The sequence below is a fragment of the Schistocerca americana genome, chromosome 1 (assembly GCF_021461395.2).
Source record: "Schistocerca americana isolate TAMUIC-IGC-003095 chromosome 1, iqSchAmer2.1, whole genome shotgun sequence".
NCBI lineage: Eukaryota > Metazoa > Arthropoda > Insecta > Orthoptera > Acrididae > Schistocerca > Schistocerca americana.
In genome coordinates this window covers 886,113,764-886,133,473 of record NC_060119.1, presented here as the reverse complement: position 1 = coordinate 886,133,473, position 19,710 = coordinate 886,113,764, and the positions used below count along the sequence as shown (strand labels likewise).

The window sequence follows — 19,710 nt, the reverse complement described above, 5'->3', positions numbered from 1 at the left end:
ACAGGAACAAACTTTAAAATGCTGCGGCATCAACCTCAAAGACTCATGCTTCTCTCACGGTCGACTGTGCGTAGCTTGCTCTTGAGCACGGAATTTGAAAAAGTTGTACATATAGACCCGGGATAACATAATGATAAATATTTATAAACAAGTATTGTAAATATTTGGAATTTCTTACCAATAAAACTTTTTTACTTCTTATACTTTAAAGTTTATCCTTTTATTCCGCCTACCACACGGTCTCATATCAACTCCCTGAGTCAGGCCGGGTACCCCAGCTAGTTAACAATTAGCTCGGTACATATGAGCCCGAGTTGCTACCCAAAATGTAATTATTGACACTTGAACGAAAAAGTTTCACGACTACTGCCCTAGAGGTTCCCTGGTGTTTTCTAGCTTCCCTTTCCCCAATCCTCCTCACTGCTCAGGCTTCGGATTAGCACCGCCAGCTATAGAGGTACTCAGTCCACCCAGCATGTGGGGTTAATTGAAGTTAATGAATTCCCTTATTTAAAAAAGCTCGGGTTAAAGAGACGACGAAGAAATAGGTAGATGTTTATTAATAATTTATCTCAAGCATTTAATGCTGAGAAAGCATAGGCGTTTTTGGAAGAAGTGAACAATTACGGAAATTCGTCCGTAATACAGCACAAAGAAACTAGGTGTAGAGAGGTGTGACTACTACCGAACTATCAGTTAGTAACTCACAGTTGCAAAATACTCGTTACAGAAGAATGGGGAAACTCTTATAAGCCGACCTCGGGGACGATCAATTTGGATTTCGGAACACTGAAGGCAATTCTGACCCTACAACAACTTCTGACTCTACAACATCTCTTAGAAGATAGGTTAAGGATGGAGATACCTACGTTTGTGGAATTTGTATATTAGAAAAGCTTTTAACGGTATTGACTGGACTACTCCCTTTGAAATTATGAAGGTAGCAGGGGTAAAATACACGGAGCGGAAGGCTATTTACAACTAGTGCAGAAATCAGACACCATTACAACAGTCGAGGGGCATGAAAAAGAAGCGGTGGTTGAAAAAGGAGTGAGGCAGGGTGGTAGCCTATCCCCGATGTTATTCAATATGTACAATGAACAAGGAGTAAAGCAAATCAAAGAAAAACTTGAAGAATTTAAAGTCCAGGGAAAAGAAATGAAAAATTTGAGTTTCGACGGTGACATTGTAATTGCGTCAGAAACAGCAAAGGACTTGGAAGAGCAGTTGAACGGAATGGGCAGTGTCTTGAAAGGACAATACAAGATGAACATCAATTAATTCAAAACAAGGATAATGGAACTTGGTCCTAATAATTGAGTTGATGTTGAGGGAATTAGATTACGAAACGAGGCACTTGAAGTGGTAGATTAATTTTGCTGTTTAGGCAGCAAAATAACGGATGATGGCCAAAGCAGAGACGATATAAAATGTAGACTGACAATGGCAAGGAATACGTTACTGAAGAAGATAAATTTGTTAACAGTGAATGTAGATTTAAGTGCCACTAAGTCTTTTCCGAAAATCTGTATGAAGTGCATCCATGTATGGAAGTGAAACATGGACGATAAAAAATTCAGACAGGAAGAGAATAGAAGCTTTCTAAATGTGGTGCTACAGAAGAATGCTGAAGATTAGATAGGTATATCACGCAACTAAAGAGGAGGTGTTAAATAGAACTGAGCAGAAAAGAGATTTGTGGCACAGTCTGACTACAAGAAAGTATCGGTTGATAGGACACATCAAGGGATCAACAATTTAGTATTGGAGGGAAGTGCTGGATGTAAAAATCGTAGAGGGAGACCAAGAGATGAATACAGTTAGCAGATTCAGAAGGATGAAGGCTGCAGTTGTTATTCGGAGATGAAGAGGCTTGCACAGGGTTGGGTAGCATGGAAAGCTGCATCAAATCAGTCTTCGGAGTGAAGACCATAACAACAACAACGACAACGACGACAACACAGCTTTATAACCCATTAAACTGATATAGGTGAAAATAATAAAATTTCAATATTCCCGTACTTGAATCCGAGATTTTAAGTGTTCAAAAGCCACGTACACAGATGCGCTAGAAAATTGTTTGGTCGCAGCCACAATCAACACTATGACATCCCAAAAAAATGCAAACGGAACTTAAAAGCTGATAGCTTTTGTCCCTAAAACTGTAAGTGCAAATGAGACAAACCATTGTCAAACTGAAGGAGGTTTTATCTACAATTTACAGAGTGAAGAAAGTCAAACTTCTTTTTTTTCTAAAACTGTAAATGCAGGTGAGACAAACCATTATCAATCTGAAATAGGTTTTATCTGTAATTGACAGAGTGAAGAAAATCACACTTCTTCTTTACAGTATCAAAGCCCACTGCTTTATTTTCTCTACGTTTTAGGTTTCCCGAGAAAACTTCCCAAATGATGCTGCGATAAACACTGCTGATAAGTAACAATAATTTTAAACTATAGCTGGTCCATTATCAAAGTTACCCTGAGCCTAGATAGGAATTCTTCAAGAAGGAAATAATGCGACATCAGCTAGACACAAAATTGCAAAATATCCGAGCTATATGTTTTGGAATGGACCGTGTAGAGGCACAGATAACGACCGTAAACTATTTACTACAAGCAATAAAAAGATACGTATGCATAAGATTACTGAAACATCAGCTAGCTGTCTGCTGGCCCTTATACGTTTTTGACGAGAAAGTCGCTAAATATAGTCTCATTACAGAGAACGAAGATAACACTCAAATTTCTCTGTTTCAAAAGACACATTTTAGGGCTGTTGAAGAGATCTTACTTGGACATGTCCAGAATGAAATCTCTTGGAAGGAGACACGTGTAATGCGCTATTTCTAACACAGGTAAAAAGAAAGCACCACTGTTATGGCCACAGACAGGCCAGTCCAGCCTGACCCAACGCCGTGCTGTCTTCATCCCACGGCGCCATCGAGATGAAACATGGAGGGCGAGAGATCAGCACCCCGCTCTCCCAGCCGTTTTCGGGTTAGCAGACCTGGTGCCGCTACTAGTCGGTCAAGTAGTTCCTCAGATGGCATCACCACGCTGTGTGCAACCCGTTCCAGTCCTCGCACCAAGGAGGAATCCTTGTAATACCGGGAATCGAACCCGAGTCCCCAGCATAGCAGTCTGGCACATTAGCGCTCAATGTACAGAGGCGGATATATCTAACAGAGAGGAAGTGGTTAACGGCAGCCAAACTTTCTCTCAAAATCAGCCCCTTTCTCGAATTACGACTACAGCTGCCACGGGCAAGAACATTTATCACGGCAAATGCACTACGCAATTTTCCTTACAAGATGACGTCAACCAGATTAACATTTCCCAGTCGTAGTCCTAGTGGAAATATAAGGTACAGAGATGGACTCTGTGAACGTTATCTCAGATAGTAGGCCGCATTTCATCTCCACAGCATTTGTGCATCCTGCTGTAAAAGAATTGAAATCTAGTAGATATTCACCCTACTACTCTACCCAATTTCAAGTGGAAGATGACCAAATGGTGACAACGTTTCAAATAGACTCGAGAGACGCTCTGAATGTCACTTCCACTTCCACTTCACCGAAGTTTGGAGTATGTGTAGGTGTAGTCAAGGTATTTCACAGATATAGGCAGTGCCCTTTCTAAGACTTCGGCTGGCCCACACCCGCAGTCTGTAATTTGTCTCAGTGTCCCTGCTTTAAGACGATCTCAGTTAAGGCCCATAGTTATAGGCCTTTACCAAGCACGCCTGTTCTGAACATAATGCGACGTTGTGACATACGAGGGTTGCCATGCAAGTTATGGGTGGGTACATTACAAGCCACTGTAATCAACTACAATCAGCTACGATCGCATGACCCATCAAATGCCGACTGCCAAGCAAAGGTTCTCGTGATTTGTGTCAGTACCACAAATAGCCCACGAGAACTACTGGGACATAACAATCTCCACCTACATGAAGACCAGCCATAATAACAGCTTACACTCTACCCAGAGGAGACATGGGATACACTTTAGGGAATGGCGTAGACAGTATAGGAATAACCCAAATGTGGGAGCTTTTGTGCTGCCTCCCGACATCACAGTGCCGCAAAGGCAGCCTAAAACAGAGATCACGCCTCTCGTTATTGTGGGGCTACTGATAAGGATTTTAAAGGTAACTTCCTTCTTATATCATTTCTTGAGATAGTTTTCTATCATTCCAAAAGGCTAGTAACAGCGGCAGAGGTCACATATTCACGTCCGCCGCTTTCATGACAACACATGAACGATCGATAAAGTCTGCAGAATGCGTCTATATTGCGTCACATCACAATGGTGTCCCTAGGAAACTCTCGCTGGTTGTAGCCTCATGTGAGTAGCCACCAGCAGCTCTTCCTCAGTTGCACTCACGTATCATCGAGCTAGATATCTTGGTTCACTTTTGATTTGACTTCTTGACAGATTATTTGTAATGTGGTTAGCTTTCTTGTACCTCGACTTCTGTGCTGGACTTTGTATTAAGCGGGTTACGACTCTGCTGCCTATACGTAAGGTATTAGTATAGGTGCTGTCGAGCCTGGTAGTAAAATTTTGATATTGTTATAGGGTGAGCAGTAACACATCAGTAATATTTATCGTAATGTGTCATGATGTGCCTTTGGCAAGAAATAAGGTATGGAACACAATTACTGCACACAAAAAGATAATTTCAGAACTACGAACGTGCTTATAAATCTCGAGTAGCATTTGGATAAAATAGAAAAAATATTCACACACAAATTACTACACCCAGAGTTGCTCGTCACCTGTTTATCACCATTAAACGCAATTAGTGGTAGAATGCTAATTACTTGTCATAATTGGCATGCAGAAGAATTTCGAACTAAATCGACCACAGTCATCCTTGTGACGACGTCTTTTTTGTACGTAGGTCATGGTGCATTCCATTAAATGTACACTAGTATCTAAAGATAAGGTGAGGTGGAGTGCTGTGGATAGAAAAAAAAACAGTGAATGAAGGCGTATTTTCTCTCAAGTGTCTTGAATTTGTGCTGCATGCAACAGCGAAATGGGATTAAGTTTGCAGAGGGCGTGTGATTCGCATTACGCAATATTCGTGATTGTCTGATGGTGTGGGCATGATTCACAACGGAAGGAATAAAGATTCTCCCATTCATTATAAAATAGCGTTTGACAGTAAGACGTTGTAGGAAGAAGATTTTGCTGTCAAATTCTGATACCATTAACGATTCTTAGTTTGTAGTGGATTATAGCACACCACGCCGTAGAGCTCAGTTGATGGATATTCGCCGTATCGTTCATCAACTGAGCTTTATAGAGATGCTATCGTTTAAAGGACGCTGTAGTCGCTCTTCTCTGAGCCGAATTAAATGAGAATTAGGGAGGATGCATTCGCAGCACACAATGCTCATTGTTGTGGTCACAAAGTAACGCACGCTATCTGCACTGTGGAAGATACCGCCCAGCTGACGGCATCGCGCTAGCAATATTACGGTAGTACTGCTGCAGTCATTAAGCAGTGAATATTCTCGTTAAGAAATGAGCAATGCACTAGCTACGTCTACGTGTCGCCGGTGGCAACAGCAGCAAAACAATCTGTCACAAAGACGTTACTAATGTAGCTGAATCGTCCACCAGTACATCCGTTCAGACGGCGATGTGAATCTGTTGAGCAGCAGACGTTCTTTCGATAGCTGTCACTTGTATGTCAAACATCATCATACAATGGAGTCCGGGGTTGGGCGCCGCTCGTGCTGCTGCGACTCATCCCTGCTCCCAGTGCGGTGAGAGTGCCTTGTGCCCTCGAGCAGTACCGCTGGTAACCAGCCGACGCCGCATCTTCACCAGCTTGCGCCTGACAATTGCTGCCGACTTAAGACGTCACCAGCCGAGCAGGGGCCGCTTCCGAAGCACCCAGCACCGCCACGCTAGCTCCGCCTGGTCTTGGTCGGAGCCACTCCGCAATCGCAGGACTCGAAGGCCTATTCATCACCGTCACAGTATGAAGGTCATACGCTGTTGAGAATAAAGAGTATCTTAAAAATTTAACTGTCTCGATCACAGTAAAATGAGAAATTACAAGTTGCGGATAAGGAATTTCGTTTGACCAGATCAAGCTTTCTAAAGATTTAGCGTACATGTACACTATTGACAACAACAACATCGTCACTAAGTGTATCTCACAAGGGAACCTCCCCATCGCACCCCCCCTCAGATTTAGTTATAAGTTGGCACAGTGGATAGGCCTTGAAAAACTGAACACAGATCAATCGAGAAAGCAGGAAGAAGTTGTGTGGAACTATGGAAAAAATAAGCAAAATATACAAACTGAGTAGCCCATGCACAAGATAAGCAACATCATGGATGATGGGAACTCCGGAGCGCCGTGGTGTCGAGGTTAGCGTGTGCAACTGCCAAACGAGAAGTCCTTGGTTCAAGTTTTCCCTCGAGTAAAAAGTTTACTTTTTTATTTTCGCAAAGTTATGATCTGTCCGTTCGTTTATTGACGTCTCTGTTCACTGTAATAAGTTTAGTGTCTGTGTTTTGCGAGCGCACAGCAAAACCGTGCGATTAGTAGACGAAAGGACGTGCCTCTCCAATGGGAACCGAAAACATTTGATCGCAAGGTCATAGGTCAACCGATTCCTCCACAGGAAAACACGTCTGATATATCCTATACGACACTGCTGACGGCATGTGCGTCACACGACAGGAATATGTTGTCGACCCACCTAACTTGTACACTTGGCGAATGGGTAAAAAGATTCTTCTACCTTGCCCGATTTAGGTTTTCTTGTGGATGTGATAATCACTCCCAAAAAAGTGATGAAAAGATAAGAGTTTGTCACGTAAACTGCAACAAATGAATGCAACAGTTTCAAATGGCTCTGAGCACTATGGGACTCAACTGCTGAGGTCATTAGTCCCCTAGAACTTAGAACTAGTTAAACCTAACTAACCTAAGGACATCACACACATCCATGCCCGAGGCAGGATTCGAACCTGCGACCGTAACGGTCTCGCGGTTCCAGACTGCAGCGCCAGAACCGCGCGGCCACAACGGCCGGCAACAGTTTCACAGTCGCACAGTTTTCCCTGTGCTCTGTCAAAACATATGTTTTTAACGTTTTCAAATTTTTCGTTTTAGGTGTAGCGTCCCCATACTACGGCGCAGTTACCTCACATCAGACGGACGGACGGACAGGTAATAATTGTCTGAAAACAAAAAATTAAAATCTTCACTCGAAGATAGTCTTGAACCAAGGACCTCTCAATCCGCAGCCGTTCGCGCTAACCACGGGACCACGGCGCTCCTGAGCTCAGATCTCCTTGATAGTGCCTATCTTGAACATGGACTACTCAGTTTGTACACTCCTGGAAATTGAAATAAGAACACCGTGAATTCATTGTCCCAGGAAGGGGAAACTTTATTGACACATTCCTGGGGTCAGATACATCACATGATCACACTGACAGAACCACAGGCACATAGACACAGGCAACAGAGCATGCACAATGTCGGCACTAGTACAGTGTATATCCACCTTTCGCAGCAATGCAGGCTGCTATTCTCCCATGGAGACGATCGTAGAGATGCTGGATGTAGTCCTGTGGAACGGCTTGCCATGCCATTTCCACCTGGCGCCTCAGTTGGACCAGCGTTCGTGCTGGACGTGCAGACCGCGTGAGACGACGCTTCATCCAGTCCCAAACATGCTCAATGGGGGACAGCTCCGGAGATCTTGCTGGCCAGGGTAGTTGACTTACACCTTCTAGAGCACGTTGGGTGGCACGGGATACATGCGGACGTGCATTGTCCTGTTGGAACAGCAAGTTCCCTTGCCGGTCTAGGAATGGTAGGACGATGGGTTCGATGACGGTTTGGATGTACCGTGCACTATTCAGTGTCCCCTCGACGACGACCAGTGGTGTACGGCCAGTGTAGGAGATCGCTCCCCACACCATGATGCCGGGTGTTGGCCCTGCGTGCCTCGGTCGTATGCAGTCCTGATTGTGGCGCTCACCTGCACGGCGCCAAACACGCATACGACCATCATTGGCACCATGGCAGAAGCGACTCTCATCGCTGAAGACGACACGTCTCCATTCGTCCCTCCATTCACACCTGTCGCGACACCACTGGAGGCGGGCTGCACGATGTTGGGGCGTGAGCGGAAGACGGCCTAACGGTGTGCGGGACCGTAGCCCAGCTTCATGGAGACGGTTGCGAATGGTCCTCGCCGATACCCCAGGAGCAACAGTGTCCCTAATTTGCTGGGAAGTGGCGGTGCGGTCCCCTACGGCACTGTGTAGGATCCTACGGTCTTGGCGTGCATGCGTGCGTCGCTGCGGTCCGGTCCCAGGTCGACGGGCACGTGCACCTTCCGCCGACCACTGGCGACAACATCGATGTACTGTGGAGCAATTGGGCGGTACGTCCACCCGGCCTCCCGCATGCCCACTATACGCCCTCGCTCAAAGTCCGTCAACTGCACATACGGTTCACGTCCACGCTGTCGCGGCATGCTACCAGTGTTAAAGACTGCGATGGAGCTCCGTATGCCACGGCAAACTGGCTGACACTGACGGCGGCGGTGCACAAATGCTGCGCAGCTAGCGCCATTCGACGGCCAACACCGCGGTTCCTGGTGTGTCCGCTGTGCCGTGCGTGTGATCATTGCTTGTACAGCCCTCTCGCAGTGTCCGGAGCAAGTATGGTGGGTCTGACACACCGGTGTCAATGTGTTCTTTTTTCCATTTCCAGGAGTGTATATTTTGCTTATTTTTTTCATAGTTCCACACAACTTCTTACCGTTTTCTCGATTGATCTGTGTTCCGTTTTTCAAGGCCTATCCACTGTGCCAACTTATAACTAAATCTGAGGGGGGTGCGATGGGGAGGTTCCCTTGTCAGAACATGCTTACTAGACAACTAGTTCTTAAGTACATTGCTGGCCGGAAAACACTCAATAACCTTTTAAATTATCATAAAAATTGTAATAGTTAAAAGATCAGGAATAACGAAGTGTTTCCAAAATCCTCATAGCTGTAGGAACGTACTTCATTCGCAACTACCGGTTTCACGTCAGTACAGACCCATCTTCAAGTTTATAATGGTTGTATTTTCATGATGTAGATCGACAGTTAAGAATCCCAGCATCCGTCAAGTTATCCACGTTAAGAGTCAAACCACATTGGTGGGTTGTAATAATAAATTAGAATACTCGTACACCCAAAGCACACACACTTTTGACTCTTAACGTTGGTAACTTCCCGAATGCTGGAACTCCGTAATTTTCCATCTACTTCATGAAAATATAACAATTATAAAAGTGAAAAAGAGCCTATACCGACGAGAAACCAGTAGTAGCGAATAAAGCACCTTCTTACAGCTATGCAGTATTTGGAAAAGCCTCATCATTCTTCACTTTTTAATTGTTATAATTTTATGGCAATTTACATAGTTATTGAGTGCTGAGTGTTTCTTATTGTTATTCACAATGTTTCTGAGCTGTGACTGCCCTCCCTAAAAAGTTGTTCGTAACAACAACGTTACTGATAACAACTCAGCGCCATGATTGCTAAGAAGTCTGTACTTAACTACAGTGTTAACCAAATCCTCGTTATTAAGTATACCATGTCAATAATAAAATTCTGGTTAAAGCATGCCTGTCACCGTTTAAAACAAATTATTGACGTCTCCTACTTAGAGAAGAGGATAAGGTCAACGTTCTACTTAGGTACAGTGTCATCAGTAAGCATGATTCTGAGTTGCAGTTGGTAAGGGGGTTGTGTTAGCGCCACCGGTGCCCTTAAGGACTGGTTCTGTAGTGTTGTTGCCAAGAGTGTGCATGGTCTCGATAGTAAGCTTGATCTGAAGATGACTGTCAGTCAGCCAAAACTGATTTCCTACAACTTGTAGTTTTATGATTTATTGCGATCTAGACTACCGAAAATTTTAACAACGGAATCACATAGCTGTACCTCCGTTACCCAGAGACGTCACATCTTACAAATAGTGTTTGATAAAACTGCTGACGTTCTTGCTGAGATACTTTAGCCTCCCTTCCCGCCGTCAGATCCCTGTCCTCAACGACTGCTGTTCGAAACCCAAACGCCTGGATGGGACGTAGCCAAGCTATCCTGACGGGAAGAAGAACGGTTTCCCTCGCCTCCACTCGCGGTCCCCTTAACTCCAATCTTACAGCAGAATAACTACCTAATTATTTCGTCTCAATCTCAGGTATTCTGTTGTTCAAAAGAATGACTTTCATCGATACAGTGACATAAATCTGAGTTTCATTGTACCAACAGCAGCACATCCGTGTGTAAAGGAAGTAGGGGGATCACTAGAGACGGAGCAGAGGCTCCAATTAAAGAAGGATGGGGGAAGAACTCGGTCGTGACTTTTCAAAGTAACCATCCTGGCAGTTGTCTTAATTATGAATAACATAAACCCACTTGGCCAGACGAAGATAGGAACCGCCGTCCTCCCGACTGCGACTCCAGTTTTATACTTATAGTATAGTAGTGACAGTGTAATTCAAGCGAAATTTTTGATTAGGACAGCGCCTCAGCCAGTGGCTGCTTGTTTGCGTTAATCATACACCACATGGATGACAAGTCATTATCGTGGGTTGCACAAGAGATTCCTCGTAAAGTTAGAAAAAGGTCCCTTGCGAGCGGAAAAGTGCATGACTCTTTCGATGGTACCGCGGCAAAAATTAAAGAAAAATTTTATAAAGGTATTGTAGCTAACTACAGTAAAACAAAACGGTGAGACGTGTATGGGTTAATAACCCATGTCCAAATAGTGTACGTTTCTAATCTGTAATGACACTTCATATCACCATTTTCGTTGGGTTATGATAGTAAGCGAGCACTAATGCGTCTGGTCTTACATCCCATTGAGTTAAGTATTTTTAAGTGATGCAGGCAACGCGATAACTAATTCCACAGTAACTTAGAATCTTTAGGAATAAAATTAATTGTAATTTCATCGCCTCTTCACTGCTTCCAGTTGCTGAACAGTGAAACTTTTGAATACTGAAACTTCCCCAAAAATAATAGACTGCGGAAAGTACATCAGTGTTGGCCCCAATAATATAAATACCATACAACTTTATAAAATTGTACTGGTGTTTGTTTTGCAAGTACAAATTTTTCATCTGCTTTTTGTAGGCGGCACGAGGAGATTGTAATGGTGTCGAATGATAAGCTTGTGGTGCTAATGATGCAAGAACTGGAGTGCATATCTAAACGAAAGAGAATTATCACAATAAACTATATGGAATTAAATAAAAGTTCAGAATTCAATGTGATTTCTAGCTGCAGTGATGACTAATTGCAGGACCTAGCTCCCTATCAGAGTAAGAACGAGTGTAGGTCCATAAGATTTGTTGGGTTGGATAGGCACTGTAGGAAAATGTAAGTAATGAGCTGGTCTGATACAAAATCGTATCTGTAACTCAGGAGACCGTCGTTATCAGGACAAACAAAAGTGACTTTTACGGTTGGTGCATGAAATGTCAGGTCCTTTAATTGGGTAGGGGAGGTCAGAAAATTTAAAAAGGGAAATGGATAGGTTCAAATTAGATACAGCGGGAATCACTGAGGTTCAGTGGCAGGAGGAACAGGATATGTGGTCAGATGAATACAGAGTTATAAATACAAAATCAAATAGGGGCAATGCAGAAGTAGGTTTAATAATGAATAAAAAATAGCAACGGGGATAATCTTCTACAACAGCATAGTGAACGCATTGTTGTAGCCTAGATAGACACGAACCCCACACCCACCACAGTAGTAAAAGTTTATATGCCAACTAACTCCGCAGACGAGGAGGAGATTGAGGAAACGTACGATGAGATAAAAGAAATTATTCAAATAGTTAAAAGAGACAAACTTTTAATAGTCGTGGGGGACTGGAATTCGGCAGTAAAAAAGGTAAATAAGGGAAACTAGTAGCTGAATATGTACTGCTGGAAAGGAATGAAAGAGGAAGCCGTCTGGTTGAATTTTGCACAGAGCATAATTTACTCATAGCTAACACGTCGTTTAAGAATTATGGAAGAAGGTTGTATACGTGGAAGAGACATGGAGACACCGGAAGCTTCAAGGTTGATTATATAATGGCAAGACAAAGATTTCGGAACCAGGTTTTAAGTTGTAAGACATTTCCAGGGCAGATGTGGACTCTGACCATAATTTATTGGTTATGAACTGCTGACTGAAACTAAAAAAACTGCAAAAAGGACAGATTTTAAGGCGATGGTAACTGTATAAATTGAAAGAACCAGAGGTTGTAGAGTGTTTCGGAGGGAGCATAAGGGAACGATAGACAAGAATAGGGGAAAGGAATACAGTTGAAGATGCATGGGTAGCTTTGAGAGACGAAATAGTGAAGACAGCATAGGATCAAGTAGGAAAAGGACGAGGGCTAGTAGAAATCCTTGGGTGACATAAGAAATAGTGAATTTGGTCGATGAAAGGATAAAATATAAAAATGCAATAAATGAAACAAGCGAAAAGCAATACAAACGTCTCAAAAATCGACAGGAAGTCTATACACGGGAGATGTACTTGAGGGCAATATTATGAAAACAGAGGAAGACGTAGATGAAGATGAGAAGGGGGATATGATACTGCGTGAGGAATTTGACAAAGCACTGAAAGGCTCAAGTCGAAACAAGGCCCCGGGAGTAGACAACATTCCGTTAGAGCTACTGACAGCCGTGTGGGAGCCAACCATGAGAAAACTCTTGCATCTGGTGGAGTGAGATGTATGAGACAGGCGAAATACCCTCAGACTTCAAGAAGAATATAATAATTCCAATTACAAAGAAAGCAGATGCTGACATGTGTGAAAATTACCGAACTATCAGTTTAATAAGTCACGGTTGCAAAGTACTAACACGACTACTTTACAGAAGAATGAAAAAAACTAGTATAAGCCAACTTTGAGGACGATCCGTTTGGATTCCGGAACACACGAGCCAATTCTGACCCTACAACATCTCTTAGAAGATGAGTTAAGGAAAAGGAACTCTACGTTTGTAGCATTTGTAGATTTAGAGAAAGCTTTTCACGATAATGACTGGAATACTCCTTTTGAAATTGTGAAAGTAGCAGGGCCAAATACGCGGAGCGGAAGGCTGTTTACAACTAGTGCAGAAACCAGACGGTAGTTATAGCAGTCGAGAGGCATGAAAGAGAAACAGTGGTTGAGAAGGGATTGAGGCGGGGTTGTAGCCTATCCCTGATGTTATTCAATATCCACGTTGAGCAAACAGTAGAGGAAACAAAAGAAAATTTGGAGAAGTCCAGGGAGAAGAAATAAAAACTTTGAGGTTCGCCGAAAACATTTAAATTGTGGCAGTGACAGCAAAAGACTTCGAAGAGCAGTAGAACGGAATGGACCGTGTGTTGAAAAGAGGACATAAGATGAACATCAACAAAAGCAAAACAAGATAATGAAATGTAGTTAACCTAAGTCTGATGATGCTGAGGGAATGAGATTAAGAAATAAGACACTTAAAATAGTAGGTGAAGTTTACTATTTGGGGAGCAATATAATTTATGATGGTCGAAGTAGGAAGTATATAAAATGTATACTAGCAATGGCAAGGAAAGTGTTTCTGAAGAAGAGAAATTTGTTAACATTGAATATAGGCTTACGTGTCAGCAAGTCTTTCCTGGAAATATTTGTATGGAACGTAGAATGTGAAACATGAACGATAAACAGTTTAGACAAGAAGAGAATAGAAGCTTTCGAAATGTGGTGCTACAGAAGAATGCTGAAGATTAGATGGGTAGATCGCGCAACTAATGAGAAGGTACTGAATATAATTTTGGAGAAGAAAAAATGTTCAAATGGCTCTGAGCACTATGGGACTCAACTGCTGTGGTCATAAGTCCCCTAGAACTTAGAACTACTTAAACCTAACTAACCTAAGGACAGCACACAACACCCAGCCATCACGAGGCAGAGAAAATCCCTGACCCCGCCGGGAATCGAACCCGGGAACCCGGGCGTGGGAAGCGAGAACGCTACCGCACGACCACGAGATGCGGGCATTTTGGAGAAGAGAAAATTGGGTTACAACCTGGTTAGAAGAAGCAATCGGTTGGTAGAACACATTCTGAGGCATCAAAGGATCACCAGTTTAATTCTGAAGGGAAGCATTGAATGGGGGGGGGGGGGGGGGGAGATGGAAAACTTACACACTAAGAAGATTCAAAAGGATGTAGCTTGCAGTAGTTAATCGGAGATTAATGGGCTTGCACAGGATAGAGTAACATGAAGAGCTGCATCAAAGCAGTCTTTGGATTGAGGACAACAACAACTCGAGTAGCACTCTCGGTAGAGCCTTGGTGCCTCACGCTGTTAAAATGTTTATGAATATATTCGGTGACGATTAGATACTGAAGAACGGAATAACATTTGTCCATTATTCAATGACTCATGTACATTTCAATGTCTTCTAGCTGGAGGGGCTCTTCATGGAGGCTATACGTGCAAAAGACTCTCAGGCGCTGGAGGGTATCCTACTAAATGTGGCTCCCATCCTACAACTATTCGAGGATGAACTGGCAAAAACTAGATCGCAGTTCTTTGGAGGCAAGTTCTGTCTTTTATTTATCGTAAGTATACGGTAATTTAGCTAAATGACATTTCTGAACACACAGCTTACAGTACATATGCTATCCACCAACTCAATGTGTGTTGTTGATATCCTGTCACCATATGTTCATATTTATATTATGATAATAAAAATCCTGTTCTGGCACACGGCATCATTTTCTGGTAATGACTCAATTAAAAAAAATTCTGTTACATAAAATTATACGAAACATGGACGGTCTCTTCTTCAACAGAGAACAGACCAAAAATTAGTGGCTGGCACAAGTGATTCCCTGTACAGTTATCAGACAATTCACATACTACTTTTGTCTTTTGTTGGTACTGAAACGTGAGAATTCCTATCAATGTCTTGAAAATGGGAAGTAAACTATCATGTGATCCTAAGGGATCGTAAATGCATTTGTTATACTTGACATGACTGCCAGACAAAATGTACCGATAATGCCAGTCTGATAATGTTAAGGCTAATATGTTGTAAATCAGAAACCGAATGTTTATTTTGTGTAAATCTGCAAATTTGTGGTGGTAGGCTCTGACGTTATTACTGTCATCGTGCTCATCGCATTCTGTCGCCATAATGTCGGTTCCAGTAATAATGGCGTGAAAAAACCGAAAATGAGGAAGCAGGCCATTTGTGGTATTTGAAAATGAAGAGTTCACTGTCTTGGTCATATTCTGATTTACATAACGAGGTATCAGTTTTGGTTTTACAACCATAACCAGGTACGTGAAGGGAAATGCATAGAATATTATATCAGAATTTTTGAAATTTGAACATAAACCTGATAACATATAAAACAAATGAGGTAAGTAATTTAAAAAGAAAACAACGGATTGTTACAGTTTTGTGTAACAATGGTTACGGAGGGGATTTTTTTACAGTTTTGCTGTAACATACTGCTGTATAGTGACAGTTTGTTACAATTTCATTTGATTTTTATATGTAACTGAATATGAAATGTGGTAGATCCAGTAGCTGACACCCACTGTCAAGTTACGGCGCATACACTGTCAACTTCTGAAGTTACCATAATAGGATGCTGGATAATTGTAGCCATCCTGTCTACCAACCATAGTATCCAGGGTAATGATAGTCACCATATGTCAGCTGACCATCACTACCCCAAACTGTGTTTTGGCTATTGGCAGCCACCATGGAAATTAACCATCACTGCCCCCCATCCCAATAACGTTTGGGGTGGTGGCACTAATTGCGTCCATTGACCATCATTCCCCCGGACAATAGTATCCCGTGAGTTATGGCAATCACCCTGTAAAGTGACTATGACTGTCCCGTCCAGTAAACTGACGGTCAGCGCCCTCTTGTCAACTGCCCATCATTGCCTCGAATTGTGTTTGGGGTAATGGTCAACTAATCTGACTTTTCGACTAGTTCCAACAAGTTATAACTAGCTCCAAGAATCAGCATGGTCAGGGTAGTGGCAGTCACCATGTCAGATTACCAAATTATTCCACAGTAATATGCTAGTCACCAGTCAACTGAACGATTTTTACCGGTTTTAGCTGGTTTTTGACAAACAGTATGATCATCAGTGCCCCATTTTGTTACAACATATCGAGGAATGACACAGTTTTGAGAAATAATTTTCTTCTACCGGATAGATCGAAATTTTGTTCGTGATCAGAGTTCTGCAATTACACTTGTGTATCACAACTAGAAGAATGGGTAGCTTTGAGAGATGAAATAGTGAAGGCAGCAGAGGATCAAGTTGGTAAAACGTCAAGGGCCAGTAGAAATCCTTGGGTAAGAAGCATTGAATTTAAGTGATGAAAGGAGAAAATATAAAAATGCAGTAAATGAAGCTGGCGGGAGTGAATATAAACGTTTCAAAAATGAGATCGACAGGAAGTGCAAAATGGCTAAGCGGAAATGCCTAGAGGACAAATGTAAGAATGTAGAAGCACAAATTACAAGAGCTAAGATAGATGCCGTTTAAAGAAAAATTAAAGAGGCTTTTAGAGAAAAGAGAGCCACCTGTATGAATATCAAGGGCGATGGTAAACCAGTCCTAAGCAAAGAAGGGAAAGCTGAAAGTTTATACAAGGGCGATGTATTCGAGGACAATATTATGGAAATAGAAGAGGACACAGATGAAGATGAGATGGGAGATATGATACTGCGTGAAGAATTTGACAGAGCACTGAAAGGCCTACGTAGAATCAAGGCGCCGGTAGTAGACAACATTCCATTAGCACTACTCACAGCCTCGGGAGAACCAGCCAGGAAAAATCTCTTCCATCTAGTAGGCAATACCCTCAGTCTTCAAAAAGAATATAATAATTTCAGTTCCAAAGAAGGCAGGTGCTGACGTGTGTGAAAATTACCGAACTATCCGTTTAATAAGTCACGGTTGCTAAATGCTAATACGAATTCTTTACAGACGAATGGAAAAACTGGTACAAACCGACCACGGAGATGAGTTCCGATTTCGTAGAAATGTCGCAACACGCGAGCCAATACTGACCCTGCGACTTACCTTAGAAGCTAGATTAAGGAAAGGCAAACCTACGTTTATAGCATTTGTAGACTTAGAGAAAGCTTTTGACAATGTTGACTGGAGCGCCGTCTCTAAAATTCTGAAGGTGGCAGGGGTAAAATACAGGGAACGGAAGGTTATAATTTGTACAGCAACCAGAAGGCAGTTATAAGAATCGAGGGGCATGAAAGGGAAGCAGTGGCTGAAACTGAAGTGAGTCAGTGTTGTAGCCTGTCCCCGGTGTTATTCAATATGTACATTGAACAAGAGGTAGAAGAAACCAAAGAAAAATTTAGAATAGGAATTAATATCCAGGGAGAAGAAATAAAAACTTTGAGGTTTGCCCATTACATTGTAATTCTGTCAGAGATAGCAAAGGACCTTGAAGAACAGTTGAATGGAATCGACAGTGTCTTGAAAGGAGGCTTTAAGATGAACATCAACAAAAGCAAAACGATGTTAATGGGATGAAGTCGAATTAAATCAGGCGATGCTGGGGGAATTAGATTAAGAAATGAGATACTTAAAGTAGTAGATGAGTTTTGCTGTTTGAGCAGCAAAATAACTGATGATGGTCGAAGCAGAGAGGATATGAAAGGTAGACTGGCGATGGCAAGGAAAAAGGTTATCTAGAAGAGACATGTGTTAACATCGAATATAGATTTAACTGTTATGTAGTCTTTTCTGAAGGTATTTGCATGGAGCGTAACCATGTATAGACGTGAAACACGGACGATAAACAGTTTAGATAAAAAGAGAATAGAAGCTTTCGAAATGTGGTGCTACAGAAGAATGCTGAAGATTAGATGGGTAGATCACGTAACTAATTAGGAGGTGCTGAATAGAATTGGGGAGGAGAGGAATTTGTGGCACAAATTGACTAGAAGAAGGGATCGGCTGGTAGGCCACGTCCGGAGGCATCAAGGGATCACCAATTTAGTATTGGAGGGCAGCATGGAGGGTAAAAATCGTAGAGGGAGACCAAGAAATGGGTGCACTAACTATATTCAGAAGGATGTAGATTGCCCTAGTTATTCGAAGAAGAAGGGGCTTGCACAGGATAGAGTAGCATGGAGAGTGGCATCAAACCAGTATTACGGCTGAAGACCACAACAACATTACTACTAGCGCTCTCTCTCTCTCTCTCTCTCTCTCTCTCTCTCTGTGTGTGTGTGTGTGTGTGTGTGTGTGTGTGTGTGTGTGTGTGTGTGTGTGTGTGTGTGTGTGCGTGTGTTTAGGATGTGTGTGTGTGTGTGTGTGTGTGTGTGTGTATACTGGAAATCGTTGTTTATTTTGGTAAATAACGTTGCTTTGGTGCAAAGATCGAATTTCATTGGAGCAAAGAGACATCGAAGTTTCATCTCTATGGGTGAAGTCTTGTTCCACCATGGTGTATGGCCATGTTTACATTCTTATTCTGTGCAATATGAAAGTATGCTTGCGAAAATATGTAGTTCAAATGTTAAAACGCAATAAACAGTTCGTCTAAACATCTTCTTGCCTCCTAATATATTTTTTGGCCAGTTACTTTGTCTTTAGCAATACTGTGCTTTTACTGCTCGTATTTTGAAGCATTATGATTAGATTGTCGTATAATTTAGAGGCTGGTTCTGGGAAGATAATCTGTAAACATTTTATAGAACATTAGCACCATAGTTCTGACCTAAAATTGTCACAGCCTTCCTCGAAAGTTCTTTTTTTTGTGTGTAACCTTGGGTATGCCTACATCACATGCAAATGAAAAGTGTAGTAACCAGGCAGTATCATCAATTACATTTTTCTAGTATAGAACATGATACATGACCTTATTTCACGCTGAAGTGGTGCATGGTGAAGTGATACTTTACTGAGACACTTGTAAAAACATCGGTTGCTCATATTGCGTTCTTCGTATCACGAGTGACATAATGTGAAGTAGGCCTGCGATCAAAACGCCGATTTTGACAGTTATTTTAGACTTGGAGATACACTGCAATACTTAACATTAACATTTTGAGTGTTGCTGGCGTATTTTTGACATACATGTCAGATATAGAAGCACTGTAATTACATGCTTAATGTATTTTGATGGAGATATCAAATGCATAAATAACATTGTGAAACCTAACATACACATTATGTGTATGTATACCTTCTGCCTGTCTAAAATGGTGCTTGGTTAGTATGTCTCATTTAGGCCTAAAAATCAAGTGTCAGGTGCTTGTCTAGCATGTTACTTTTAGCCATATGTGTTTTGTAATAATTTAGACATAGAAACAGCGTTGCGACTATTAATTTGAGAGTCCACAACCATGTTGCAAGCATCAATTTTGATGGGTATTTTAGATGCGGAAATGAAATTGTTATAAACATTGTGTTGATGACGGATTTTACATGTTTTGGCAGACATTTTCGACGTAGAATTAGCATTTTGACGTTTCAAAAGAATCATGTAATTTAGACCAGAAAATATTGAATCTGAGCGGCCATGTGCGGTGTAGAGACAGAGTTATGGACGTTCACATGTGCTGCTTAACCTGCGCGTTCATGGTATAAGCATTGTGTGTGAGCATTGTGTGTGTGTGTGTGT

At 42.1% G+C, this 19,710-nt stretch overlaps 1 protein-coding gene across 1 annotated transcript in view; it reads left to right on the top strand.

Annotated features, from left to right (window-relative positions):
- LOC124594932 (glutathione S-transferase omega-1-like) overlaps positions 1 to 19,710 on the top strand; it is a 102,682-nt gene that overhangs the window by 61,592 nt on the left and 21,380 nt on the right. The window contains exon 3 of the mRNA XM_047133435.1: positions 14,487 to 14,619. Within this exon, the coding sequence (XP_046989391.1) occupies positions 14,487 to 14,619 (133 nt within the window). The remainder of the gene's footprint in view (positions 1 to 14,486; positions 14,620 to 19,710) is intronic.